Source organism: Fonsecaea multimorphosa, assembly GCF_000836435.1.
Source record: "Fonsecaea multimorphosa CBS 102226 unplaced genomic scaffold supercont1.30, whole genome shotgun sequence".
Classification (NCBI taxonomy): Eukaryota; Fungi; Ascomycota; class Eurotiomycetes; order Chaetothyriales; family Herpotrichiellaceae; genus Fonsecaea; species Fonsecaea multimorphosa.
This window is the reverse complement of record NW_015971664.1, coordinates 273182-298887: the sequence shown is the minus strand read 5'-3', so window position 1 is coordinate 298887 and position 25706 is coordinate 273182. Positions and strand designations below refer to the sequence as shown.

The 25706-nt window shown below is 53.9% G+C and overlaps 11 protein-coding genes across 11 annotated transcripts; 3 read left to right on the top strand and 8 right to left on the bottom strand.

Annotated features, from left to right (window-relative positions):
* Positions 1-49: 49 nt before the first annotated feature.
* On the top strand, positions 50-2605 carry Z520_10492 (uncharacterized protein; the record flags this gene model as incomplete). Its single annotated transcript, XM_016780984.1, has 1 exon — positions 50-2605. The coding sequence occupies one exon, from the start codon at positions 50-52 to the stop codon at positions 2603-2605; it is 2556 nt and encodes an 851-aa protein (XP_016627990.1).
* Positions 2606-2968: 363 nt separating this feature from the next.
* Z520_10491 (uncharacterized protein) lies at positions 2969-4291 on the bottom strand (the record flags this gene model as incomplete). Its single annotated transcript, XM_016780983.1, has 1 exon — positions 2969-4291. One exon carries the CDS (start codon positions 4289-4291, stop codon positions 2969-2971), a length of 1323 nt encoding a protein of 440 aa, XP_016627989.1.
* A 9-nt stretch (positions 4292-4300) lies between these two features.
* Z520_10490 (uncharacterized protein) lies at positions 4301-6157 on the bottom strand (the record flags this gene model as incomplete). The annotated part of the gene is made up of 1 exon (XM_016780982.1): positions 4301-6157. One exon carries the CDS (start codon positions 6155-6157, stop codon positions 4301-4303), a length of 1857 nt encoding a protein of 618 aa, XP_016627988.1.
* Positions 6158-6879: 722 nt separating this feature from the next.
* Positions 6880-9334, bottom strand: Z520_10489 (uncharacterized protein; the record flags this gene model as incomplete). The annotated part of the gene is made up of 2 exons (XM_016780981.1): positions 6880-9156; positions 9209-9334. 2 exons carry the CDS (start codon positions 9332-9334, stop codon positions 6880-6882), a joined length of 2403 nt encoding a protein of 800 aa, XP_016627987.1.
* A 377-nt stretch (positions 9335-9711) lies between these two features.
* On the top strand, positions 9712-10866 carry Z520_10488 (cytochrome c1, heme protein, mitochondrial; the record flags this gene model as incomplete). The annotated part of the gene is made up of 4 exons (XM_016780980.1): positions 9712-9786; positions 9868-10022; positions 10076-10138; positions 10191-10866. 4 exons carry the CDS (start codon positions 9712-9714, stop codon positions 10864-10866), a joined length of 969 nt encoding a protein of 322 aa, XP_016627986.1.
* Positions 10867-11179: 313 nt separating this feature from the next.
* Positions 11180-12825, bottom strand: Z520_10487 (uncharacterized protein; the record flags this gene model as incomplete). Its single annotated transcript, XM_016780979.1, has 2 exons — positions 11180-12541; positions 12601-12825. 2 exons carry the CDS (start codon positions 12823-12825, stop codon positions 11180-11182), a joined length of 1587 nt encoding a protein of 528 aa, XP_016627985.1.
* Positions 12826-13050: 225 nt separating this feature from the next.
* Z520_10486 (uncharacterized protein) lies at positions 13051-15946 on the top strand (the record flags this gene model as incomplete). The annotated part of the gene is made up of 7 exons (XM_016780978.1): positions 13051-13575; positions 13626-13944; positions 13988-14028; positions 14074-14223; positions 14274-14393; positions 14440-14527; positions 14577-15946. The coding sequence occupies 7 exons, from the start codon at positions 13051-13053 to the stop codon at positions 15944-15946; spliced, it is 2613 nt and encodes an 870-aa protein (XP_016627984.1).
* A 267-nt stretch (positions 15947-16213) lies between these two features.
* Z520_10485 (uncharacterized protein) lies at positions 16214-17372 on the bottom strand (the record flags this gene model as incomplete). The annotated part of the gene is made up of 2 exons (XM_016780977.1): positions 16214-17094; positions 17150-17372. The coding sequence occupies 2 exons, from the start codon at positions 17370-17372 to the stop codon at positions 16214-16216; spliced, it is 1104 nt and encodes a 367-aa protein (XP_016627983.1).
* A 951-nt stretch (positions 17373-18323) lies between these two features.
* Positions 18324-19271, bottom strand: Z520_10484 (uncharacterized protein; the record flags this gene model as incomplete). The annotated part of the gene is made up of 1 exon (XM_016780976.1): positions 18324-19271. The coding sequence occupies one exon, from the start codon at positions 19269-19271 to the stop codon at positions 18324-18326; it is 948 nt and encodes a 315-aa protein (XP_016627982.1).
* A 954-nt stretch (positions 19272-20225) lies between these two features.
* Positions 20226-23393, bottom strand: Z520_10483 (uncharacterized protein; the record flags this gene model as incomplete). The annotated part of the gene is made up of 1 exon (XM_016780975.1): positions 20226-23393. The coding sequence occupies one exon, from the start codon at positions 23391-23393 to the stop codon at positions 20226-20228; it is 3168 nt and encodes a 1055-aa protein (XP_016627981.1).
* Positions 23394-24229: 836 nt separating this feature from the next.
* Z520_10482 (uncharacterized protein) lies at positions 24230-25577 on the bottom strand (the record flags this gene model as incomplete). The annotated part of the gene is made up of 3 exons (XM_016780974.1): positions 24230-24913; positions 24967-25359; positions 25437-25577. 3 exons carry the CDS (start codon positions 25575-25577, stop codon positions 24230-24232), a joined length of 1218 nt encoding a protein of 405 aa, XP_016627980.1.
* Positions 25578-25706: the final 129 nt, after the last annotated feature.

Sequence of the window (25706 nt, the reverse complement as noted above, 5' to 3'; positions counted from 1 at the left end):
CCCGGAGATTGCTCGCTCTCTATTTCCCCTTCTCTTCGACGACGGCGGGATGTTGTGGCGCGACCTGAAGGCATGGCAGGTCTTTGGAGCCAATACCAACGTTGGCAAGACCATCGTCTCGACGCTGTTGTGTCGGGCTCTCCAGACGCCTGACCAACGGGTGCTGTATTTGAAACCCGTCTCGACTGGACCCCGGGACGAGGAAGATGTAGGACACATCGACACCTTTGTGCCCGGGACGGTCTCGAAGAACATCTCGCAGTTCTCACGGCCGTTAAGCCCGCATCTGGCTGCTCAATTGGACAAAGACCCATCAATCCCAAGGTCAGACGCCTCGATATTGTCCAGAGTCAAAGCTATTCTGGGGAAGCATGTCGAGGCCGGAGGGCGGTATGCTTTCGTCGAGACTGCCGGGGGCGTCCTCTCCCCCGGTCCTTCTGGCACGGTCCAAGCCGACCTGTACAGACCACTGAGACTCCCCACGATTCTTGTGGGAGACAGCAAGCTCGGGGGGATCGCGACCACCATCTCGGCGTTTGAATCTTTGCATGTTCGGGGCTTCGACGTCGACTCGATCGTGCTGTTCGACGACCCGGAGTGGGGGAACTTCGAGTACCTCGACCGGTATTTCCGGAACCACGGCATCTCGACGTTTGCGCTGCCCAAACCACCGGAGAAGCAGCAAGACGGCGAACAAGACAAGCGCGCCCTCTCGAGCTACTACAGCGGTTGGTCTAAAACGGGCGCCGCCCGAAACCTGCTTGACTTGCTCAATCAAAAGCACTTCTCACGCATCTCCAAGCTGACGTCGATGCCCTCCCAGGCGGACGCGGTGATATGGCATCCCTTCCGCCAGCACGGTATCCCCCACAACATCATTGCAATCGATTCAGCATACAATGACCATTTCCAAACCTACAACCAAGAAGCCGATCCGGCGCTCAAGGAGTCGTCCAAGACCACTTCGACTATGGGCCTTACTCCGCTCGCGGCACAGCCAACCCCGAAACCCCTCCTCACACCTCTCTTCGATGCATCTGCGTCGTGGTGGACACAGGGTCTCGGCCACGGCAACCCGAACGTCGCACTGACGGCAGCCCACGCGGCCGGTCGCTATGGGCATGTCATGTTTGCGCACGCCGTCCACGAACCCGCGCTCGACATATCCTACAACCTCCTGTCGACCCTGCAGAATCCGCGGCTGAGTCGAGTCTTCTTCACCGACAATGGCAGCACGGGCATGGAGGTTGCCGTGAAAATGGCACTGCGAGCCTCGAGCCAGCGATACGGGTGGACCAAGGACGACGACGACGACGGTGGCAAGACACCTGTGGCCATTTTGGGCCTGAAGGGGAGTTACCACGGCGACACCATCGGCGTCATGAACTGCTCCGAGCCCAGTGTGTTCAACGAGAAGGTGGACTGGCATCAGCCATGGGGTCACTGGTTCGATCCGCCGTCGGTCCTGATGCGGAAGGGCGTCTGGGAACTCACCATGCCGGAAGAGATGTATGCCACGAATCAGACACAACAGTTCAAATCCCTCCACGCCCTCTTTGACTTTGATGCTCGGACAGAGGACGCGAGGCGATACGAATCCCACATTACCGCGACACTTGAACGCCTCGTCCGCGATCAAGGCAGGCGGTTTGGCGCTCTGATCCTCGAGCCCATCATCATGGGCGCGGGAGGCATGATCTTCGTCGACCCGCTCTTCCAAAGGACGCTCATCAAAACGATTCGAGCCAATCCTCACCTGATTGCGCCGAAGCAATTCTCCGAGCACGACGCAGCAGATGGCCAAGAAGGTGGTAGTAGTGTGGAGTGGTCCGGCCTTCCCATCATCGCGGACGAAGTCTTCACGGGCCTCTACCGCCTCGGCCGGTCCAGTTCGTCGTCTTTCCTATCTTCTCCATCCGACTTCGCCTCGACGACCGCTACCTCTACCTCTGAATCTCCCCAGCCGGCTCTGCCGCCCTCCATCGCGCCCGACATCTCCGCGCACGCCAAACTCCTCACCGCAGGTCTGTTACCTCTGGCCCTCACCACGGCGAGCGAGTCCATCTTCAGGACGTTCCTCTCCGACTCCAAAACTGACGCCCTCCTACATGGCCATTCCTACACGGCGCACCCTATCGGGTGCATGGTCGCCAACAAGGCCTTGGACGAGTACAGACGGATGGATTCTAGCAAAGAAGGGGAGGGAAGTTGGAGCCGGTTCAAGCGAGCCTGGTCGGAAGAGACATCTCTGCTTGGAGAGGATGCCGTCCCTCAGAAACAGACCAACCCCGACATCTACTCCTTCTTCCCTCCTTCTCTCCTCCAAGAACTCTCTCACCATCCCCGCTTGACCGGGTGTTTCGCACTGGGCACCGTCCTCGTCCTAAAAGTGGCCGCCCCTCGAGGTTCAACCGGGGGTTACACTTCGACCGCCTCTGCAGAGCTACAGTCGCGTCTTTTGACGTTATTGGACGAGGATGGCTGTGGGATCCATTCGCGCGTCTTGGGCGATATGATTTACTTCATGACCAGTTTGACTACGACGGCGGAGCAAGTTGATCGACTGGGAAGGACGCTGTTGAGGGCTTTGAATATGGAGCCCTAAGAGATGCTCCATTCCAAGCAACCATAACTGATGGTGGTCGCGAAAAAGGACAGTACGAGGGTGTAAGGAAGTGAAGTCAATGCTACCGTTTCTCGAAAAGAAATGCTCGATGAGTACTGATAGGTCGCTCTTGCAGCCAATCTAGCTTCGCTCGAAAGATACTGTTTTTGAGAAACCCGTCCTCTGGAGGGTATCTGCACAACACCGATCCCCTTGTGGAGGTCGTGACCTCTCTTCCAGTCACAGATCCGCTCTTACGCGGGCTGAATAGATTTTCATAGACATAGACGGCACCGCCATTTCTTGATCACAATCTCACAGGCTCGAAGCTTGGCTGGCTGTTCAAGGTAGTCTTGAAGTGTTTCAGTCCATAATTCCCTGGCCGGCCCATTTGACGTGTTTGGCTCCTTGGTCCTCTCTCTCTTTTCCCTTTGCCGGCTGAGCATCAGTCTTGGTCTCGATAGGCATCTGGTTGTCACAGTCCGAGATGAGGCCATTCTCTCCCACAACCCTTCTTCGCACTTGATGGGGACGAGGCGCATAGATGCTATAGAGTTCAGCAAGCCCATTTCTGTAGAAGAACCAAACAGAAAGTCCACCGTTGTCGGACTGGACCGCAATGTCATCGACCACCTGATCAGTAATACGAGCAATGACACAACCACCAAATTGCTGTGGCACATGAGCAGAGCTGGCGTCGCTTTCTGGGGCTCCTCGGGCTGTCACAGCACTAGGCGAGCCACTTCCATCGCGATTCATCAGAGAGTCCATGATCAGATCACTTTGCCCAACCACGCCAGAATTCTCGTCCCAGATGTCGGTCGAGCTTCTCTGGTCTTGCAGTTGCCCGAAAACATCAGAGGGAATATTGAAGAGCACGACCTCATCATTATCGTAGACCACGACGAGCCTCAATCCCCATTCAAGCGCTTTGCCAACTGCGTAGCGGCGTGGGGCAGGCATTCGGTCGCTCTGTCCGGGAGGAATGAACATGATCTTTCGAATAAGTTTGGTTGGACCTCCCAGCGGTGCATCGCTACCCAAGCAGAGAAGCCCACTGTCTGGATCCGTGAAAACGAGGTGAAAGCCGTCGCTCACTGGGATCGCATGGAAGTGATCACAATCAACAGTCCGCAGAACCCCTTGGCCTTCATCGGCTCCTTGGGGGCTGACAGAACCGGATAACTCCCCTGAACCACCGGCGGGCGTGGGGAATGGCATGTTCCCAAAGAAAAGTCTAGTCAAGCTTTGGCGTCGACCAAGGGTTGCTGGGGTAGGGAAGAATTTCGACTTGGCCGGTGTACTGTCGCTTCTCAGCAGCTGAGTGACAACTGGTCCTGCGGCACTCGATATCAATCTGAGCTTCCTCCTCGAGTCCACCCCACGTCGCTGAGGCAGGAAATACAGGTAGTCGCTCGGCGCGGAAAGAGGAAACCAGCGGTTGAGATGGTCCCCGGTAAGAGCGTCGACCCAGTGAAGTTCGATGCCCATCCGACATCCAAATGCAACGCACTTTCGGTTGGGACAAATCGCCACGCTCCTTGGCTGATCATCCATGCTTCCAAGATCAGTGTAAATGGCCGTCGCCCTGGTCTCAATCGGGATTCCCAAACGATCTTGAACTTGGTCAGAACCATCCGTTTCACACAACACCTCAATCTCTTCCGGGCTCTCCGAGCTGGGCATCTGCTCGTCCTACGAGAATCGGGGGCTTGGTAGAGCACCAGGAGGGGACGTGTGATCATCCAACGCCGTTAACGCAAGATTCATATCAGACACTCCTCCAGCATGCGTTTCAGGTGAATTAATGGGAAGGTTGACACTGGCCAGCCTTGAAGACTGGTAGATGGCTGAACTGTGAATATCTTTCTGCACTCTCAAGCTCATCGTCTCGCCGGAAGGGTTGCGATACCTTGTCTGCATATGGCTGCCGTGTAGATCCCACAGCATGCCGATGCGGCCTGCCAGGAGGGCGGCAATCGAGTATCGTTCCGAACTAGTATCCATGCTGACCTTCAACACCTCAATTCCCGTGGCTAGCCTTACCACAGGGGCAAGCGACTGCTCTGAATCGCACAAGCTGTAGACAGATATGTCGCCTCCAGAGACCACAAGGACAAATCTGCCACATGCTGACACTGTGAACCTGGGCTTGGTGGGTACAGCGCGGGAGGTGATGATCTTCGAGAAGTCGACTTCCTCAATGATTGGAAGTCTAGGAGAGCCATCGGGCAGGAGACAGCCTCGCCAGTCGGGCGACAGTCGACTTTCTGTAGCCAATCTTTTGGAACACAGCCACTCTTTGTCAATGAAATTTTCACCGTCGGTCTGCATTGGGCCAAGACTGCTGTCCCAGCTTCGCCTCTGTGCAGCGATGTGCCCACGCGCCCGCTCAAGATCCGTGGCCAACGCAGCCTGGCATCCACTTGCTCTGAGCATAGAAACCAGGACCTTGCGATCCAAGCTGGCTAAGAACCAGGCTTTACACGTGTGGCGGGCCGAGTCAAAGTCACAGGGCGCCAAGTAGGAGAAAATTTCTCTCAGGATCTCTCTCGGAAGTAGGTACGCTCCAGGAAATCTGGGTTGAGGCAAATTCGCACGCCATTGGCGGCAGACTAGTCGCATAGCCTTGTAATCATCAAACGCCACATAGCGGAGCACAGTGTCGACAACCCGTTGGGGATAGAAGAGGTCCAGATTTGCTCCCGCATGGCTGGCTCGTCTAGACATCCCAGATAGAGACGGCTGACGGGTAAGAGCGGTTGAAAATGAGTCGGTTTCACTGTCTGCAGGATCTTCGTCGTCACTGTACCTGTTGGTGAATTTGTGCAGTCTTGCCAGCGTGTCTCGATGACCAGCAAAAGCATTGGGCCGGAAGTAGGCTGTGGCTTCGGAAGAGGCGGAAGTCTTTCTGGACGACGCTTCTTCAGGAGTGAACGGATTGACGAAAGTAGCAGGCTCTCTTTCTCTCCAATGTAAATGGTCGTCAGATAAGAAATGAACGACTGATGGCCGTGGTGCTTGTGCCTTGGGATCAACTACACTGGAGTTTCGACTGGATGCGGTGGGAGTAGGATCATCGTCCATATCACACGCACCGTCCATCGTGTTTAGCATGCTGGGCTTATCTCGGTCAGGTCCATGACCAGCGGGCTCTCGTTCTTCCCCAGGTGAAGCTGTAGCGATTGGCGAAACATCAAGCCCCGGAGTGGCGGGGATTGTTAAAGGGCGGTGGCCGGAGGACGGCTTTGTGGGAGCGACGGGAAGAGAATTTCCAGGGTGATGCTGCCTTAGGTGTGATTCTCGGACACGGTCTGCATGATCGTTGATCAACCCGCAACGGGCGAGGGAGTGATCGAGAGGGTTTTCAGCGACGACCAAGGTTTGCCTAGAAACAACGGTGACCTGTTCTCGATCCTGGCGTTTGTTTTGGTGGCAGCCTTCTTCTGAGATCCATCGACGCTTTAAGCTAGGGTGAGGCGCAGTGGACAAACTAGTGCCACGCAATCCAAAGCCTGGGTGCTGTATTGAACAATCTGCAAGATGTATCATCCCTGGAAATGCTCTTTCCTGGCATCGACTCGTCGTCTCTGTTCGATATCCCGTTCTGAAGTCTTTGGCAAAGGGCGAGGATCGGAGATCGGGCCAGAAGTGATGGCTGGCAGGGTAGAGCATCCTGAGTTCGCGGTCGTGTACAGATGCAATACCTCGAGAGACGAAGATCTCAAAAGCCAGGGCGGCGACAGCTATATCGGTCACAAGTAGTGATAATGAGAATGTAACAGGGTATATGAAGGGAATGAGAGCGTTAATGTAAAGATAGGTACAGGAACAGGAAGCAAAAGGTTTGGGCTGTACCTCTTAAGAGGGGTGAAATTTACCAGAGATGAGGTGCTAATTTGCACAGCAAGCGAATTGCACCTACCGGACGACTGGCTGACGTGGCCCAAGCGACAAGATTGAACTTGCCGCCACCTGAGCAGCCGTGGAAACGACTGTCAGTTGCGCCTCCACAACATCAAGGAGAAAGAGCTCCAAACCAAGTCAGACGTCGTGACGAGAAGGAGCAGTCTCGGGACCTGCCAGCCCGGCCGGTATTTCGTGTGATGGGCTATTTGGTTGACACATTATATTAGAGCCAGGGGTATGAAGACGATATGGCTGACAACTGCGTACATGGGTATCTCGGAGGAAGACGACAAAATTCAATCACACCGCTTGCTATGCTCCAACGCAGGGTCCGAAACGAATACGCTTTTCCTACTCCCAGTATCTCAGTCGTTCTGAGGGCGTCCATGTCCGGGCTTCCTTATCCACAGAGTCTCTAGAGGCTGCACAAGGTTCGGGTTGATGTAGCGAAGACCGGATTCTGGGTCCGTATCGACAGTTCGCCCATACTCGGTATCTCTGTCCCAAGCTGGCTCGGGAGGTGTGGGCAGCTGAGGCGTACCCGGACGGTCGATGCTTCGAAGCGCGATGAATCGCATCAGAGGAACGTATGTTCGTTGGAAATATACAGTGAACCAAATAGTACCGGCCAACAAAGGGGCCAGGAATAACGAGGCTGTCAGAGCGCCCCGAAGCGCCAGAATACCCGTCATCGCAACTTGGAAGAGAATTAATCCGGTAATGACTCGGTTGCAGATCATTGGCCAGGCTCGGCCGGTGGAATGTTGGCGGTGTTCCATGGCGTAGAGCAGCTGATATTTGTAGATGAAGCCGCCAATCAGGAAGTACACCAATCCGAACAAAGTGATCATCCATGAGGCAGGAAGGACGCTGTACACAATACAAATGATGAATATAAGCATGGTTTGCGGCAAGTAGAAGCCGTAACTGAAGATCGGCGGCTGAGACAACTCTGCATAATCCCGGGGTGTTTTGGCGCTGATGAGGTAGAACGGGTACAACGCGACCGAGCCGAGTTCGAGTAACCTGAAAGGCAGAAGACCCAGACCTTGGAGAACGATCAGATTGACATAAAAGGGCGAAAGCTGTTCAAGAGCTTTGGCGACCGCATAAGCGATTCCTGCGGTGTCTCGCAGGATGTCTCGCAGATCCTGCCAGAAGTCGTAGAATGTAGTGGCGGAACCCCAGATTGTAAAGACGATGAAGAGGTTGAAGAAGATAAAGAAGAAGTTTTTGGATATCACCGACATCTCAACATCGCCTTGGGAGGTCATGCCCTGCTGATTGGCGAGCCAATCGTACAGGTAGGGCACAGCTAATGCCAACACGGAGAACAGCAAGGTTGGCAGACCCGTCTGAACCAGCGAGCGGATGATCTCGTGATCCTCGAGGGCTGCTGCAAGGCCGGGTAGTACTTTGTCAATGACTTCGATACTGAGGAGACCTGCCAGAGGAGCAACAAGGGCAGCCCATAGAATGGTCAGGAAGCCGATAAAGACCATTATGCTCCAAGACCGAACCATGCGGTGATTCCTGGAAAGGTACGTGTTCTTCCACACCACGTCGGCCGGTGGCGGCGCTAAGCTTGCAAGGAGTTGTCCGGGCTTTGGGTCGAGAATTGCCTGTACGGCCATTTGGCATGCAGCAGTCGATTCCATCGTGACAAAAGCTAAAGGCGTCGGTTTGAATTCGGAGTTTCTCAGGGCGGTTATTTTCTCGTCCATGACCCGCAGCTTCTCCTCATAATAGTCGATTGCGTCAATCTTCTTGCTGTAGAGTTTAAATGGCCCGTAACGAAGGCTGACCGTTGGCCGTTTCGTGCCCATGGGCGTAGCGTGAGCTTGTTCCATCTCCGAGCGTGAAAGCAGAGCTCCGCTCTCTTCATCCTCATCAAGGAGATCACGTTCTACGTGAGATCGGCGAGAATGGCGCAGCGAATGGCTGTGGCCCAGATAGGTTGCCCATGATTGTTCGAGTTTGCGCAAGCACGTCATGCGGCTCGACATGAGTTCGTCCAATCTGCGCCAATTTCGACACAGCATGACACTATCCACTTTCCCAATCTGCAGATCCTCAATGAAGTTCTTGATTGCCTCCTCCGACCTCATTTCCTTGGGAATGCCGGACAAGCGCAGAGTTCTGTCGGTAATGGTGGACTGAGTCCCGAGATATGCTTGTCTGATCCGAATGATAGTCGAGGTCTCAACAATCAAGAGGGATATGGCCACACCAGTGAAAAAGTAGGCGAACACGACATACATCCATAGATAGCTGTCGTCCTTCTCCATCTTGGGCTTCTTGGGTCTCTTCTCATCGTCGGCAAACGCAAACGTCGGCTCGAGGAATGGCGCCGTGCCATTGATGGGCGGGTAAGGTAGTTCGCCGGTGTACTTGTAATTGACGGGCAGGATGATGGTGAGCGAGAAGAACAGGGTGATGGAGAGAAACTTGATGGCATATCGGAAGAAGGATAGAAAAGCGTAGGCGTCGAGACCGGCCGAAGCCAGAACCTCTGCATCCGAGATCCTCAGCAGCACTGGGATCCATCCGAATAGTGACTTGGGTAGGTCAGGTAAACGCGAGGCTGCGCCGGAGTGCTTCTTGCGCGCATGATATAGGCTCGTCCACTTGGGCCGGAGAACCTGTCCATAGTCAGTATCCAGGAACAGTGCCGTAGAAGTCAGGAAGACATACGCAGAAAGAAAGGAACGCACTCAGTCCGAAGACGACCGAGATGATGACTTGGGTGTTGAAGTCGCGCTGGTTGGTGCTCTTGAACTGGTCATTCCAAGAGGGATTTTTGGCTTGACTCATCGACATCACGCCATGCAGCAGTCGGTGCGGCAAGGACGAGAGAAAACTGTCTGTCTGGAATTCCAACCTGCGCCGTCGTTGCGAGATTCCAAGAAGTCGACGAGTGACGAACTTCATCTGCGCCGGCAGATCACGTGGCCTTCGCGGCTGCTGCCGCTTCGAACCAGGATATGAAGATCCAGAATCAGCCAATCATAGAGGACGTAATGAACCCCGGGAAAATGTAGCTTCAAGCTTCGACTTTGGACATCCTCTTCTCCTCTACGACCTGTGCCGAGTCACTCTTTTTCTCTCCACCCTCCACCCTCCACGACTCGCCTTCTCCTCTACGTCTTCGCACGGCTAGTCCACCATCTGTCGAGAGCGTAAGGCTTTTGGACACGATGTTGGCAACGTCGGCCGTCCGCGGTGCCCCATTGAGGGTTGCTGCTCGAACGATTGTCCGCAAGACCACAACTGTCAGTCCACCATTCCTTGCATATCTTGCAGCAGCGCGTGGATGTGCTTCGATGAGATCTATGGCTGACGGTGTATTTTAGCGTGCCGCATCTTCGACTACCTCCGAGGCCGCCACATCTCCCTTTTACCTAACACTGGGCGCTTCTGCTGCGACGGCAGCCACAGTAGGCTCAATCGCCTGGTACTATCATCTGTTCGGTCAAGATGTCTATGCCATGACTCCCGCAGAAGAGGGGTAAGGTCCAAGCAATCGATGGAGAGCTACAGTCGACTGACAGGAGGCTCAAGTTTACACCCGACCCAGTACCCGTGGGAGCACGTGAAATGGACAAAAACATTCGACCACGCTGCGTAAGAGCTATCAAAACAACAGTGACGTGCACGCCGAGTTGACATTTGACAGTCTTCGGAGAGGATTCCAAGTTTACCGTGAAGTCTGCGCCGCCTGCCACTCTCTGAAGCGAATCCCATATCGGTCACTTGTCGGCACACTGATGACCGTCGACGAAGCCAAGGCCCTGGCTGAAGAAAATGAATACGACACTGAGCCAAATGATGAGGGAGAGATCGAGAAGCGACCCGGCAAGCTGTCCGACTACATCCCGTCTCCGTACAAGAATGACGAAGCTGCCCGTGCCGCCAACAATGGTGCCCTTCCTCCGGATCTATCGCTCATGGTGAAAGCCCGTCACGGCGGCTGCAACTATATCTTCAGTCTTCTCACCGGCTACCCGGAGGAACCCCCGGCAGGTGCGAGCGTCCAGTCTGGTTTGAACTTCAACCCGTATTTCCCGGGTACTGGTATCGCAATGGCTCGTGTGCTTTACGACGGATTGGTTGAATACGAAGACGGCACACCCGCCACCAGCTCGCAAATGGCCAAGGACGTGGTTGAATTCTTGAACTGGACCGCGGAACCAGAAATGGACGAGCGCAAGAAGATGGGTTTCAAGGTCCTGATCATTGGCACTGCCCTACTGGCCCTGAGTGGTTGGGTTAAGCGATACAAGTGGGCACCTATCAAGACGAGGAAGATTGTTTACAATCCACCTGGCCAGAAACCCGGTTTTAGAATGTAAGAGGCGAAAGAAGGGGTAAATCAGGGGTGGCGGAAGAAGTGGCACGGTTTTTGTCGTCTGGGAAAAAGGCCGATGGCCACCACAGGCGGATTGGTGGGCAAGGCAAGGCTATGGTTGCTTGTAACAATCCAGAATCATACAACATTCACAGAATTGAAAAAAAAAACCTGCACATATTTCATTGAAATCCAATATTTACCATGACCTTTTTGATCGTTGGGTATCACTCCAGTCTTCATCACGTCTAACCTGTACGCCCAGCCATTGCATTTACCATACCAAATCCAGCACCGTGTTCAAACTCACGACGGACTCAATGCTTCCACAGCTTGACAAGCTTATCCTTCCCACCGCTGGCCACACAGGCGCCATCCACCGACCAATCCAAAGCAAACACTTCGTCCTTGTGTCCCGGCAGGTCCATCTTCAACTTTCCCGTCTTCACATCCCACACTTTCACGGTAGTGTCTTTGCTCGAACTTGCCAACAACCGACTGTCACTCGACCACGCACACATGTACACAGATCCCACGTGACCCCGCAAGGTGCAGATGAACTTGCCATCTCGACTGTTCCACAGTTTGACGCTGTTGTCGAAGCTCGCTGACGCAATGTAGTGGCCGTCGGGGGAAAAGGACACGTGGAGGACTTGCTTTTGGTGGCCCAATAAGCGCGCAATGGGCTTGGGAGTGGCTTTTGAATCCGGGTCAAAGGAAGACGGTTCCCACAGGAAGATGGTGTTGTCGTCAGATGCCGAGATGAGTCTTTCCACCAGCTTCCCTTCCTGACGGGCCGCTTCTTCGAATCGCTTCTTCGCCTTGGCAACTTTTTCTTCCGTTGACGATGGGGGCTTACCCGTGTGGTCGTGGTAAGATGTTCGGAGGGCGAAGTCGGTGGAGAGAGAGAGGTGGTTGACCCAGTGGGTGTGCGAGGATAATGTGTGTAAACAATTCCACGTCCGCGAGTTCCATACTTTGATCGTTTTGTCCTGAGAGGCGGTGAAGACTCGATGAAGCCCGCCCCATCGCACACAAGTCACCGATCCCTTGTGCCCGGAAAGGGTCTGCTCGATGCGGCGTAGCGGTATGTCCCAGATTCTGACTGTGCCATCCTTCGAGGCCGATGCCAATCGAGGTTTACCCGGTGCCTGGTTGTGGTATGGTTCCCATGACAGGCTTGTGATCCATTTCGTGTGTGCCTTCATTGGCCCGCCCAGAGGTTCTCCTGTCTTTGGATCCCACAGTCGCACGGTGTTGTCCATGCTTCCAGTAGCAAGGATTTTGCCGTCGGGAGACCATGAAACCGCAAGCACCCAGCTCGTGTGTCCCTTCAAAGTGTGTAATGGGGTCCCCGTATCGCAGTCCCATATTCGAGCAGTATTGTCCCCACTACCGGTGGCCATTCTGGAAGATGTCTCCGGCGAGAATGCAGTCGCGAGGATGGCTTCACCGTGCCCTGCTATTGACGCGGAACATCTTGAAACAGCGCGGACGCGGAATACAGCCTGAGGAGTGAACTGGAGGATGATATTGTCTTCGGTAGTCTTGAAGCCGGGCTTGAGGACGGAGTTGTACAAGTCAGTCTGCACATCGACAATGGCATTCGCAACTTCTTGCGTTGTCGAGAGTCGATCGTTCTGGAAGAAGAAGCGGTAGGGCAGTCGTTCGGCGGGATCCTAGGAAAAAGAAGTTCAGCATGCTGAGCGACGTTCGCCGGTTCACACAACTTTCATACATTGCCTTGTATGGTATTCAACAGCGTCTCGAGGTTTTTGACAGTGGCATCTTTCACAGGGACCGCGACCACAGGTCCCGTTGACTTTCCCGTGCTCTGGTCGACAAATTGCACTCTCACACTGCCCAAGTTGTCGGGGATTTTCGATTCCTCAAGTGCCCTCTCTGCTCTCTCCTCTGCAGCGATCTTTTGCCGTTTACTGGGAGGCGGCGCAAGGGTGGCCATTCTGGCTCTGTGCTTGAAGACGACCCTTGATTCGTCAGGCTGGCTCGAAGGTGCGTGCTCAAAAAATTGTTGTAGATGCAGAAATGGGCTTCAGCCTCGTGAGGGGAAATGCGCGGCAAACTTTCCTCTTCCATCAACTCCGTTACCCCCGACTTCAGCCTTGCTCGCCTTGTGCCTCACAAACTTCGTCTCTCTTCGGACACCGGGTGTTGCAAACCTGCGAACATGGCTTCTCGGCCACAGTCATCCTCTGCTGCCAGCAGTAATCTTCCGGCTACAAGACTAACAACGGCTACTACTTCTAGGCCACAGACGGGCAGCAGGTCTCGTCCCAGAACCGCGGCGACCTCTACCAGCTACAGTGACAATGAAATCATCTGTGCAATCAGCGAGTCGCGAGGCGTATCTCCTACCGTTGGCCTCTCCTTTGTCAATGTTTCCACTTCTGAAGCTGTCCTCTGCCAATTTACTGACACTCAAACCTATGCGCGTACATGCCACAAGATCAAAGTCTTTGCACCTTCGGAGATCATCTTCATAAAGACTGCCGAAGATTCGAAACTCATTTCGATCGTTGCTGAGAACCTCGAAGTAGAGAAGGTTGGTATCGCCATGACCGGAATCGAGCGTAAATACTGGTCTGAAACTAGTGGCCATGATTATGTCCATCAACTCGCGTTCCCCGATGACTTGGAATCGTTGAAGCTGTCTGTCGCCGGGAACTACTTTGCAACATGCTGTTTTTCGGCAGTAGGTTGGAAGTAGATGCCATCTTTTCTGCGCTTCCCTAACAGAAGCAGGCCTTGAAGTATATCGATCTGGCGATGAAGTTGACGTTCGCTCCGCAAACGCTTCGGATCAAGTTTGAACCCTCGGAAGGCTCGACCATGATTGATCTCTCCACTATGGCTTCGCTTGAACTGATCCAGAATCTCCAAAACGACAAATCTCGAGATTGTCTTTTTGGGTTGTTGAACCAGACACTGACACCAATGGGCGCTCGATTTCTCCGAAGCAATGTCCTGCAGCCATCAACGGATGCGGAAAAGATCAGAAAGAGACAGCAAGCTCTCAGCGAACTCACATCCAAAGAGGATATGTTCTTTGCTGTTCGATCTGGTACTAGGTCCTGTTCGTGAGAAGAACTTGCTAACAGGTACAGCCTTGAAATCCTTCATTGATGCCGATCGTGTACTTGCCGCGGTTCGTGATTGAAATATCCGATTTGTCCTATGCTAAGTCACACAGCTTGTCATCATTTCAACAAGGCAAGATTTCCATTTCATGGAACAATCCATCAACAATGTTCTCATGCTCAAGACTCTTGTGGACGATGTCAAACCGGTCTGTCAGGCTCTCGCCGGCGCAAGCAGCGAAGAGCTGCAGACTATACGCCAGGTGACTTGGAACCCCTACTGGTCAAGCTTTTCGTCTGATTATTGTATGAGCTCTGCGACGCAGAAAATTACACACAAGTGGAGAATCTGCTCGGGCGCTGTCTGAACATCGATGTGCGGTATTCATCTAAACCACTCGAGCTACGAAACCAGAGAGTCTATGGCATTCAGGTATGGGAACAACGAGAATCTTGGTAGCCATGCTAAAACCAAGCAGGCTGGAGTCAACAGTTTTCTCGACGTAGCGCGTCAGGCATACAAGGAGCTGAACGCAGATGTCAACGACATGTTCCAACTTCTTAAGCGTATGAAGCTGTTCGCATTCGGAAGATTACAGCTGATCCGTCTATGCAGAAGAGAGCGAAATCCCTCTCGAACTCAAATACGATTCCGACAGACAATACTATCTGCGCTTCCCGGCTAGCGAGATCACGGACAAGCCCACGCCTGAAACGTTCATCAACACCTACAAAAAGAACAAATACATCGAATGCCAAACGCTGGATCTTATGAAGATGAACCAAAAGATCAAGGACGCCCACAATGAAGTCATCTGCCTGTCCGACGCCACCGTGCAAGAGCTGATCGACGAGGTCCGGAGCATAATCCATCCGCTCTTCAAAATCAGCGAGTCCATCGCCATGCTCGACATGCTCGCGGGTTTCGCCCAACTCGTCACGACGTCGATGAACGAGTACGTCCAGCCTGAGCTCCACTTGGACTCGTTCATGATCAAATCCGGCCGCCATCCCATTCGCGAAAAGCTGCAATACCAACACGACAGATTTGTGCCCAACGACGTGTACGCCACACCGCAAAACCGCTTCCACATCATCACCGGATGCAACATGAGCGGGAAGTCGACCTACATCCGCTCCGTCGCGCTGATGGCCGTGATGGCACAGATCGGCTGCTTCGTGCCTGCCGAGTACGCCTCCTTCCCGCTATCGCACGAGATCTTCACCCGCATCTCCACAGACGACAACATCGAAGCGAACGTCTCCACATTCGCCTCCGAGATGCGTGAAATGGCATTCATATTGCGCAACCTTTCTCCGCGCAGCCTGGTCCTGGTCGACGAATTGGGCCGCGGCACCAGCACGACAGACGGACTGGCGATTGCGATCGCCATTGCCGAAACGCTGATCGAGTCCAAGGCCTACGTCTGGTTCGTGACGCACTTTCGCGATTTGCCGCGCATCCTGGCCGACCGCGCCGGGGTCGCCAACCTGCACCTATCCGCAAACATCAGCGAGGATTACTCCAAGATGACGATGCGGTACAAGATCGCGGACGGGTACGAAGAGGAGAAGTTCTACGGCTTGGCTCTCGCGAGGGCGATCGGACTACCCGGCGACGTGGTCGACGTGGCCACGCGTGTCTCTCAGGCCTTGCACGAGCGGAATGAAGCGAGGAAGAGAAACCCCCGAGCCACGGCGGTGGCCCGGAAGAGGAAATTGATCTTGAATGTCAAGGAGCAGCTGGGCCATGCCAGGGAGACTGCCATCAGAGGCGAGGTCGGTGCGGAGGCGCTGAGGAGTTGGCTGAAGAAGCTGCAGGTGGAGTTTACGGTGCGCATGCGGGCGATCGATGCGGATGCGGAAGCGGCGGTGGCTGAAGCCGAGGCGATAAGCGGTCGGGACCAGGCGAGTGAGTACCAAGAGCAGGAAGAAGAAGTAGAAGGTGGTGGAGAGGAGATGGACGGACAAAGTGAAGACACTTGACGAAGCTGAGGACGCTGTTGACTGAGCAGGTCTGTGCCCGCAGCACAAGCATTGTCTCAAAAATTCAGCGATCCGGGACGTAGACGTGGATAAGAGGAGAAGAGGAGAAGAGGAGCTTCGTAAAGGAGCTGTTTGCGTCTTTTAGATTCCATCCATTGACGCGTCTGCTTTTCTCTGGCGATTAGACCAGCTAATGCTTTCTGTGGATAAGGATACTCAAGAATTGAACACATCGATCTCCAGTCCTCCATGTGGTACATATACCCTCTAAAGCGTCCAAATGACAACCCGGCCATCGACACCACTTGTGCTGAACTTGGTCACACCGCCCGGACCGCCCTGGAACACTCTGATGGTGTTGATCGTGTTCTGATGCGTGGTGCTCAACTGCGTGTCGTCCTTGACTTTTCCCTTGAGGTCCATCTGCCGGAACATGTTGAGCGCGGATTCCTCTCTCATGGCGCCGCCGCCCATGCCCGGGCGCGTGTTTGCCATCTCGACGCTGCCCACCAGCTCCCACCCTTGCTCACTGCCCCGGAAGCGGAAACACTCGCAATCGTACCCCGCGGCGAGGATCTCGGCTTCGCCGTTCCAGATCAGCGACGTGAAGGGGAGGGTTTGCGTCGAGATGTTGAGCATCGCCCGGGGAGGTTGCTCGGGCCCGCTGGGGTACACGACGGTGATGCTGCTGTCGTGGGCGGCAAAGGCCAAGGCGTCACCGCTCGGCGAGAAGGACACGGCGTGAACCCAGCCCGCCGCGTCGTTCAGGTACTCTCCACAGACGGTATTGAAGGGCAATCTCTCCCCCCACACGCTCGGCTCGGGGCGTTCATCGATGCCCTTGATGAATCCCGAAAACACCCTGGCGTGGCTGTCCGTGGACCCGGCCGCCAAAAGCACGCTGTTGGGGTGCCACGCCACGGTGGTGATGGTGCTTCGGATGGGCTTTTTCAGGTGCTTCGAAACCCACCAGTCATTCTCTTCCTCAAAGTAGCAGACCGCGATGACGCGGGCGCCCGAGCCGACGGCGAACTTTTTCTCTGACGGGGACCAGCGCACGAACGTGGCGGCGCGGTTGATGCGGAGGAGCACAAGGGTCGGCTTCCATTCGCCGGTTGGGCCGGGTTCCCAGACGTAGGCGTTGCGGTCTATCAAGGCATCAGTCATCTGCAGGGAGAGACAAAAAGGCCAGAAATAATCTACCTTGAGAACAAGTCACAATCATCCCACTATTGGGCGCAATGTCCACGCCCGTGACGGTCTTGTCGTGGCCCTTCAATTCATCCTTCAAGCTGAACTTGGAGCCGGACCGGTGGTACAGCTCGACATTGTTTTCTCGTGCAACGGCGAGCGTTGAGCGGTCGGCGGAGAAGGAATGGTCGGCGATAGGGTGGTGGAAGAGATGGTGGACTTCTGGCCCAGACATTTTTTGGGAGGGAGTGAGGGAGAGCGATAGGAGTGGCAGACTCTCTACTATCGCGCCGTGAAGATGGAGGGTTTGGAAGCTGAGGAGTGTGAGAGTGCGGGAAGTCGGGATTGGGAAGTGGGATGGAGATGAGGGCAACTTGGAGTGAGGGATGATGCGGGAGCGTAATGTCAACCGGGCTAATCTTCGGCGATTCAGCCTTGCACAGCCTTGTACATATGACAGATATATCTGGGTTCCTACCTGCGTTAACTAGGTACTTGGCGAGTCTCACTAGGAAAGACGCACACAAAATATCTCAAGCATTAACCTCAAAAACAAAGGGGCAATAGTAAAATGGCAAAAACTTAACACGAAGCAGCTCAACTCTGGTTGCGTGATAAGCGAAACTCGCCCTTGCGGGTTGGTTTTTCTCGGTTTACTACGAAGTATTTATAAGTTGAGTCCAGGAAGAAGGGGGAGGAGGAGGAGGTTCGAATCGAGGTTCTGCCGCCTGCTAACCCGTTATTGTTAGTTTGACCTGAACAGAACCTGGATTTGGTGTGCTCGAAGGGTGGTTCGAATCGAGGTCCTGCTGCCTGCTGGCCCGGTGCCAGTTCGACCTGACAGGACCTGGATTGTGGTCATTGTCGTCGGATCGGCTCGCCCTAGTCGTGGTAGGGGGTCTTGGTGTGATAGCAGATTGAGACAGAATAAAATATATGCAAGAAATTTTTCTTTGGACCAGACCCTGTGGGTACTCTGGGTCTCTTGGGGAGTCGGTCCAGCAGAGGTAGTCTAGGTCTGGCTCTAGATCCTATGATCCCGTATCAAGCAACTGAAGCATCTATCCATCTTATTTTCCGATCCAAGCCCACAGGGCTCTGAAATAAATGCAGAAATACCCAATGTCCCACTCCAGACCCATGAAAATGTCCAAAATCCAGTCATGCGAAATCCAGTCCATGCAGTCTAGTAATTCATCTCCTCGGCCAGCTGCCGCTTGAACAACTCGGCATGCCGAGTCAGAACTCGACGCCTGATGAAGCTCGTCTTGACGATGAAGGAATATCGATACCTCGACCACTCCCATTCCTTGACCTTGCCTCCAAACTGTTCATGCATCACCTCCAACACAGTCTCGGCGTACCACCAGCACATTTCTCTGCGGAATTTATATGCAGGATGCTTTTCGGTAGTCGCGGATAGCACGTAAGCCAGCGCTCGCAAGTCCGGTCGCTTGTCGGGGTCGTCAAAACTGACTGTCAGGAGTGGTAGCGGGAGGTTATAATGGTCGGAGGGCGTGTCCCCTGAAGCCCAATTCCAGCCCACGAGGACCCAGTCTCCGGTTTCTTCCCGGCCAGCGGCAATCCGCGTCCGTTGACCGGTCACAGAGTCCTCGACAATGAACTGAATGAATTCGTGAGAGAACGGGGAGGCGAGAGCCTTAATCCACGTGATCGAATTGACCTTGAGATTCTTGAACTCGGCAGGATCTTGAAGCAACGTCTCCAACCATCCCTTCGTCGAGAAGCGTTTGAAGTTCTTGAAGACGATTGGAAGCCCTTGGTTTCCCGGGTCGATAAGTGGCTTCTCGTTGGTCACTTCCTCGAAAGGCTTCGACGCAGCCTCCTGCAGGAGCGGAAGGTAGAGCCGTTTGGCATAACCGGTGTGGGAGACTTCGAAGGTTCCTGCGTGATAAAACAGGCGGAACAACAGCAGGAACACGGTATTAAACCGGCTGGAGCCAAATCTGTGTCGAGGGAACAAAAGACACAGATCAAAATTTCGAGAATGTGGCTTCCCGCAACTGCACTGTTGCCGTATGCCTCCTACAAAGCCGACCCCGCCAATCCATCGTTGTCGCCTAAGGTTCCGCGGCCGGCGTATGGCCACCCACGGGTGCGTAAGATGGGCCATTCTTAGCTGGAAAAGAGCGTTATCCTGCCCACTGGTCTTTCGGACAGAGAAGGCGATGGGTAAAAGAGAGACATGTTGGAAGCGAAAGAAATCATCAGCGCAAGGATCAGCAGAAGTCCAGGTGGGCGGTATAAGTCAATAGTCCTCATTGTTTGGCGAGCCACTGGGCACGGGATTTTGATACTCAACACCAGGGGCCTGTTCGGTTCTGACCACTCAGAGCTGCGAACCAAGTCTCGTGGAGTGGCCTCATTCGCTCGCGTCTCACAGCGGCCAACATACCACCAGCATGGTGATTGCGCGTGGTGTTTGGGCAATAGGCATAGGCATAGCCGGCCTGTGCACAGTAGATCCGAGACGTGCATTGATCGTGTGGCGATTGTTTCTCGAGCGTTCTCGTCGCAGGCCGCTGTCACGAGTGCTGCTGGCGTGGTCTGAAGGGCCACACCTGCGTGCGCTGAGCCATTCTTCCAACCCAATCAGCTGCCTGCCGAATAACGATATGGCTCTGCCATGATCTTGCTCGAAGGTGGTCATTTGCCGGGCATAGATTGGTTCCTTGTGAAGCAGTGGATGTTTCTCCCAAGAGCAGCCCGGCCAGCCTCAGCAGTAACAACTTTGAGACCACCAAGACGCCAAGCCGGGGATGGAAAAACAGTAATGCCGTGTCGCAGCCTTGCTCCTACCAGCCTCGCAGCTCACGGCTCGCCAGGTACCTACATGTACCTACCTACCTAGGTATGCATCTCTATCACGACGTCGAGAAAAAGCTCGGGGCAGTCCGTCCTCAATTAATCTATCCATGATCTTGGTCCTATGTAAAAGGGGGTTTTCCTCCGAGAAACTCCTGGGGTATCATGCTTTTGTCTCGTCATGCAATCGTGGAATTGGTAGTACAATCTAAACATGATGAAAACCAGGGCAACGCTCCTCCAGTACCGAGCTACCATCGCTCTAGAAACTGGCCATTTCCAACCAGGTGCCCACAAAAGCCAGTCTTCCCAAGTCTGCACTGCTCTCCCATGTCTCTCGATCTTTACCGCCGCATTTGCTCTTGTCCTTGTCCCCCAGAGCCTTGGTCACCTCATCTTTGGACACCATCTTACGTTGGAACTCGGCAAAGCTGAGCTTCCCAGGGCCGCCTCGACGGTCTTCTTCTTCGTCAATCTCATCGTGCCTGAGCCAAAGGTAATGCGTCTTGAGCGCCTTCTCCGGGTCGCCGGCAAATGGATCCGGCCGTGGGATTTGGCTTGGTGGGATTGGGGCCGCACTAGCGGCCAAACTTGGTGGTTCCGTTTCGTCAGGTCGAAACTGTGGGAGCGTTGGATCACGGTAGGGCCCATTTGTTTCGGTCATTGCGATGGCAGGACTCATGGTCACCTGTTGAGCGGACAGAGCTTCAGAGCCGAACATCAATCCTATATGATCTTCGGAGTCTTGAGGAACTGAGCTTTCGTTGCCTGAATTTGTCATTGGTGCAGCATCAGTCATGGCCAGCTGCTCCTGCTCCCTCTCTTTCTCCCTCCTGCGTCTTATCTTCTCGACCAAGTCTTCCTCCGTTTCATCCGCTTCCATTCCCAGTTCGTCAAGCAGTTTCTCGAACTTTGCTCTTTCGTAACCAAAGCAATGCCGATCCACTCGGGTTTCACGTGCTTCCATGTGCTCGTCTTCCTTGTCTTTGAATAGCACATCGAGCAACTCGTTGAATCCTTGTTGCACGGCTTGGTAGAGAATGTCTTTGCCGATGTCTGCTTCGGCCTGGCCAAGCTCATAGCCGCCCCATCTTTCATTGGCAGGAATGCTTCGAGATGAAGCATTTGACCGTGTTTCGTAGTCTCCCTCGATGGCGCTATCATCAAAGCGGACCTTAGACGAGGATCTTGATGCCATGGATGCTCTCCGAGGACTGACGTCGCTACGCCCATTCTTCTTATCTTGGGATATGTCGTCGTCATCCGAACTATCGGGTTCAGTGTAGCCTGCTGGCCTAGTCAGCCCTTCCTCGCGATCGAGATAGAACTGTCGGCGGCGCCATCGTTCTTCAACGGCTCTGGCGCGCGACATTTCCTCCGCCTGATCACCTTCAGCATCAAGCCGCTGTGACTGAGCAAACAGGACTCTGGTTCTATCAACTGGATCTGTTATGTCGTCCAACGGCACCTCTTGTCCGAGCGCCTCGTTGATATCCTGCGGCTCTGGTGTCCGCACTGGAGGCCAAGCATATGTCTGCAACGGAGCATCAGGGCCGGTGACGTCCTCCTCAGTTGGCTCATCCTGCTCCATGCCTGACTGCATGAAATTGCTTCCCATTGGGAGCATCATCAAAGGTTCGTCCTCTGGAGGCTCCTGTCTAAACGACCTGAAAGGATGGTTCCTAGTGCGACCGCCAAGTGCAGCGTTTCCGATAGCCCGAGCACGATCTCCGCTCATATCACCGTCCGGCTGCAGGACGCCATTTGTGCCGTTGGTAAGATGCAGATCTCCATTTGCCTGAAGTTGTTTACCCTGCCCATTTCTGGATTCGTGACCGTAGAGAGTGCCGCCTCCGAACGCAGCACTGATGGGCTGGCTTCCTTGAACAACCTCTCGAATCTCTTCTTCGTTATATCCGAAATCTTCCTGCGAGTCGATCATCTCCCGACTCAGCTCTTTGCTTAATGCGTAATACGCCCGGAACATGCGAAGAAAGTCTTTGCGGTCCACATAACCGTCAGAGTCCAGATCGTAACCCTCGAAGATACGCTTAAGTCGGGCATAGCGGCTCTTGTCCTGCAGACGAGCAAGGCCGCGTATGTATTCGTCAAAGGTGATGAGACCGTTTTGATCTGTGTCATAGAAGGCAAAGATTCGATCGTAGATCAAATTTGCAGGAGAAGGTTTGTCTCCAGTCGAAGGGATGAAATAAGCATCAAACCCCTTTCGATCAATTGCACATCCCAGACCAGTCGGATCGGCAGGAAAGTAGTGACCCGCCAGACATTTGAATTGCTCGTAGAGAGCATCCAACTCGGTGCGCTCCATTTTGGTCTCTTCAAGTAATGGCTTGGATACGTTCGTCGGCAAGGACGAGAGAAACGCGCTCGGATTACCGGGGTACCACTCCGGGGTGACTTGCTTAATGTTTCCTCTCGAAGGGGCCGGGATGCGGATCTTGTAAAAGACATGACCTTTTCCATGTGCAGAGCTAGCTTCGCAGCTTTCGCAGAGGTCCATGTCGAAACAATTTGCACAATGATAGCGGATGCCTCGAATGGGATGTATGCCGCAGCTGTTGCACTCGACACCGCGGTGGATATAGCCTTCCCGCCGTGCCTGCTCGCCAGCGATATGGTAAAGAAGGTCGAGCATGTTTTGGCTTCCCTCCGGATCCTCGTCGTTGTTACCAGATGAGATGTCGCTATGCGCATCGTCAGGATCCGCCAGCGCCTGTAGTGCCTCGCGAGGCGCCAAGCCACCTTGTTCCGTCACACCGTCGGTTTGTACAGAGCGAGTTCTTGAACTGGGTCGAGGAGCAGTAAGTGGGCTCCATTCATCATTGAGAGGAAATCTCCCCTCGTCAAATGCTTTGGCCACCTGGAAAACAATATCTGGAGCCACTCCAAGGCGCTCCATGGCTTGTGCCAGCACCCAAGCATCGTCCCCAATGATATAACCTTCTGGGCATTCCTCCCTCAGAAAGTTCTGCACAAAGACGCCGTGGAGATGAAGGAGGAGATATTCTTGTTGGTGGGGAGACAGCTGCGCGGGAGAATGTTGCAGGAGGTAGTCGTTGATAGATCTCAAGTTGGACGGGATCAGCGTCAGGTCCACAGCTTGTGTGTGCGCTTGTGTAGGAAGGAACCATCTGTTCTCATATTCTCCATATCCTCGTCTGGATGCATTCCGTTGTTCGAGATTGTGGATTGCTCGCTCGACTGGATCGTAATCGATACTTGATAGCTCGAAGCCGCGACGCCAACGCCTTCTGTTTCTCGGCCTACGTATGGCATTGCTGCGATGGAGAGAGGATTGCTCTGTTCGGGGAGGCTTCGCATATTGCGTGTAGGTGTAGTAGGCGGCGGTGAGGGCAACGGCCCCAGCTATGGCCAGGAATAATGGCTTCCGATAACTCTGATCTGACATATTGACGGCATGGTCAGATGCGTCTAAGAGGAGATGATAGCGCTAGGAGATGTGACTGAATACTGCTGCTGCAAGTCCGTTCATTGTGCCACTGCAGGCTGCGGGAGGTTCACGCCAAACGAGCAGTGGCAGTTGTGGCAAGTGACAAGCGACAAGAGCCAGCGAAAGCCAAGCTGTGGCTGGTGCTTGTGGGCTGGGGTCGGGCCATGGTCAGAAAGTCACTCGCCGCCACCATCGCTAATTAAGTGAATGTTCACTAATTAATTCAAATTCGTAAACATTTGGAAAGGATCAAAGGTCGCGAAAGGGAGCACATTGAACAAATCCTTGCTTTGAAATACTAGGATAGATCGATACCGCATGCTGCGTTCAAGCCCTCGATACATCTCTCCTGCCTGGTGAATTCTTCCAACCCCTATTTTGCACAGCCTCGTCTGGGGAACAGCATGTGTGGAATTCGGGACATCCCACATATTCGTACTGTTTCAAGCAGGCGAAATCGAGAACAGCAGCATTCGCTGTGACTAGCCTTGCCGGGGAGTATCGAAAGCAGATGTCACATCAAGACACAATGATCTGCCCAACAGCTATGTTCACTAAACCAGACGTAAGATCATTAATTGGCGTCTCCCGCCCAAGGTTTTCTTTCTGGCCTTGTTTTCGTCCACATCAAGAGGTATTTCCAGGCAAATATATGAATAATGCCCTAGTCTTCGGGGTCCCTCAGCATCGAAGAACACCGAAAGGCCTGGGTCATTACCACCGATCGCATTCACTTTCCCATCAAACCGTAAAACCCGTCACGTTCCTTTGCTTGCAAATCTTCACAACCCAGCTCAAGCTTTCGCTGCGGCTCCATTGACTTCTCCATTTGTTGCTTCAAAACTTGGCATAGGTACCGGACCACCTGGCGAATTTGGTAACCGGGCGGTAAGGACCTCGACTCCATCGTCCGTGACTAGCAATGTGTGCTCAAACTGGGCCGAGCGGCTTCCGTCGCTGGTGACTGCCGTCCAGTCATCCGGCCATGTCTTGTCCTTATAACTGCCCAAGCATATCATCGGCTCAATCGTAAAGGTCATCCCCGCCTTACATTTTCCCACCGCCTTATTCTTGGCATAATGCGGCACATTTGGGGCGCAGTGGAACAAGGAGTTGATGCCGTGGCCACAATAGGTTTTGACAACGCTGAGGTGCTGGGATTTGGCGTGTTTCTCGATAATGTCCCCGAAGTCGCCAATTTTCACTCCAGGCTTGACGTGCTCAATAGCCTTGTCCAAACATTGACGTGTGGTTTCGACGAGGCGGACGTTATCTGGATCAGCCTTGGCCTTGTCGCCGATGTAGTATGTCTCGTTCAAATCGCCATGGTAACCTTCGTGATACAGAGTGACGTCAATGTTGAGGATGTCGCCATCCTGGAGAACTCGCTGGTCGGGAATGCCGTGGCAGATGACCTCGTTTGGAGATGTGCAGACGGACTTTGGGAAGTGGTTGTAGTTCAGAGGGGAGGGGTACGACTACAATCAAGTGTTAGCCTTTCCCTTTGACAGGTCGGTAGTGCCCAACCCACATTGCGCTCTATACAAGCATTGTGGACAATCTCATCAATGTGGTCTGTCGTCACCCCGGGCTTCGCAGCAGCAGCAGCGATGTCAAGGACTTCTCTAGCTAATCTGCACACCTTGCGCATGCCTGCGATGCCCTTTTCGTCGAGTGTCTGGACGTTGTTTTTGCGGACGTACGGATACCTGGGTATGCCGTCCTGCGACCATTCTGGATGCGGTATTGACTTTGGGATCTCCCGTTTCGGAGACAGAGGATATACAGGCCTTAAAGAACCGGTGAAAGGGTAGGTAGGATATGGGTTGAAGTGGCCGCTTTCTGGATCGACTTTAGACACAACCTTTGGAGGAATGAAATTTCGGAAGGGGTTCGTACTCTTGTGTAGAACTTTGTGTTCGGCCTGCAAAGCAAGGTCAGCGATTTCTGTTCTGTCCATAGGTCATAGTCTTTCTTACAAAAGACCAGAGGTCAGCCTACCCAACTCCGCTTGAAGCAGTCTTGTGAGCAGAAGAAACTGTCAACGCCCATCTCTTTACACTTGGGACACTGTAGTGAGGATGCGTCGTTCTCGCAGTTTAACCCGGGGCATTTCCGGGGCTGACTAGCCGCTTGATCCATCTTGACGCCGGTAACTTGGGACTTTTGTCCTCCGCTCCTCTCAGAATGTGGGAGACTCGGCTCAGCTGCGGACTTCGACAGAAGAACTCGGCGCAGTTGCGGGAGAGGTATGCGACCGGGTGCGGTTCA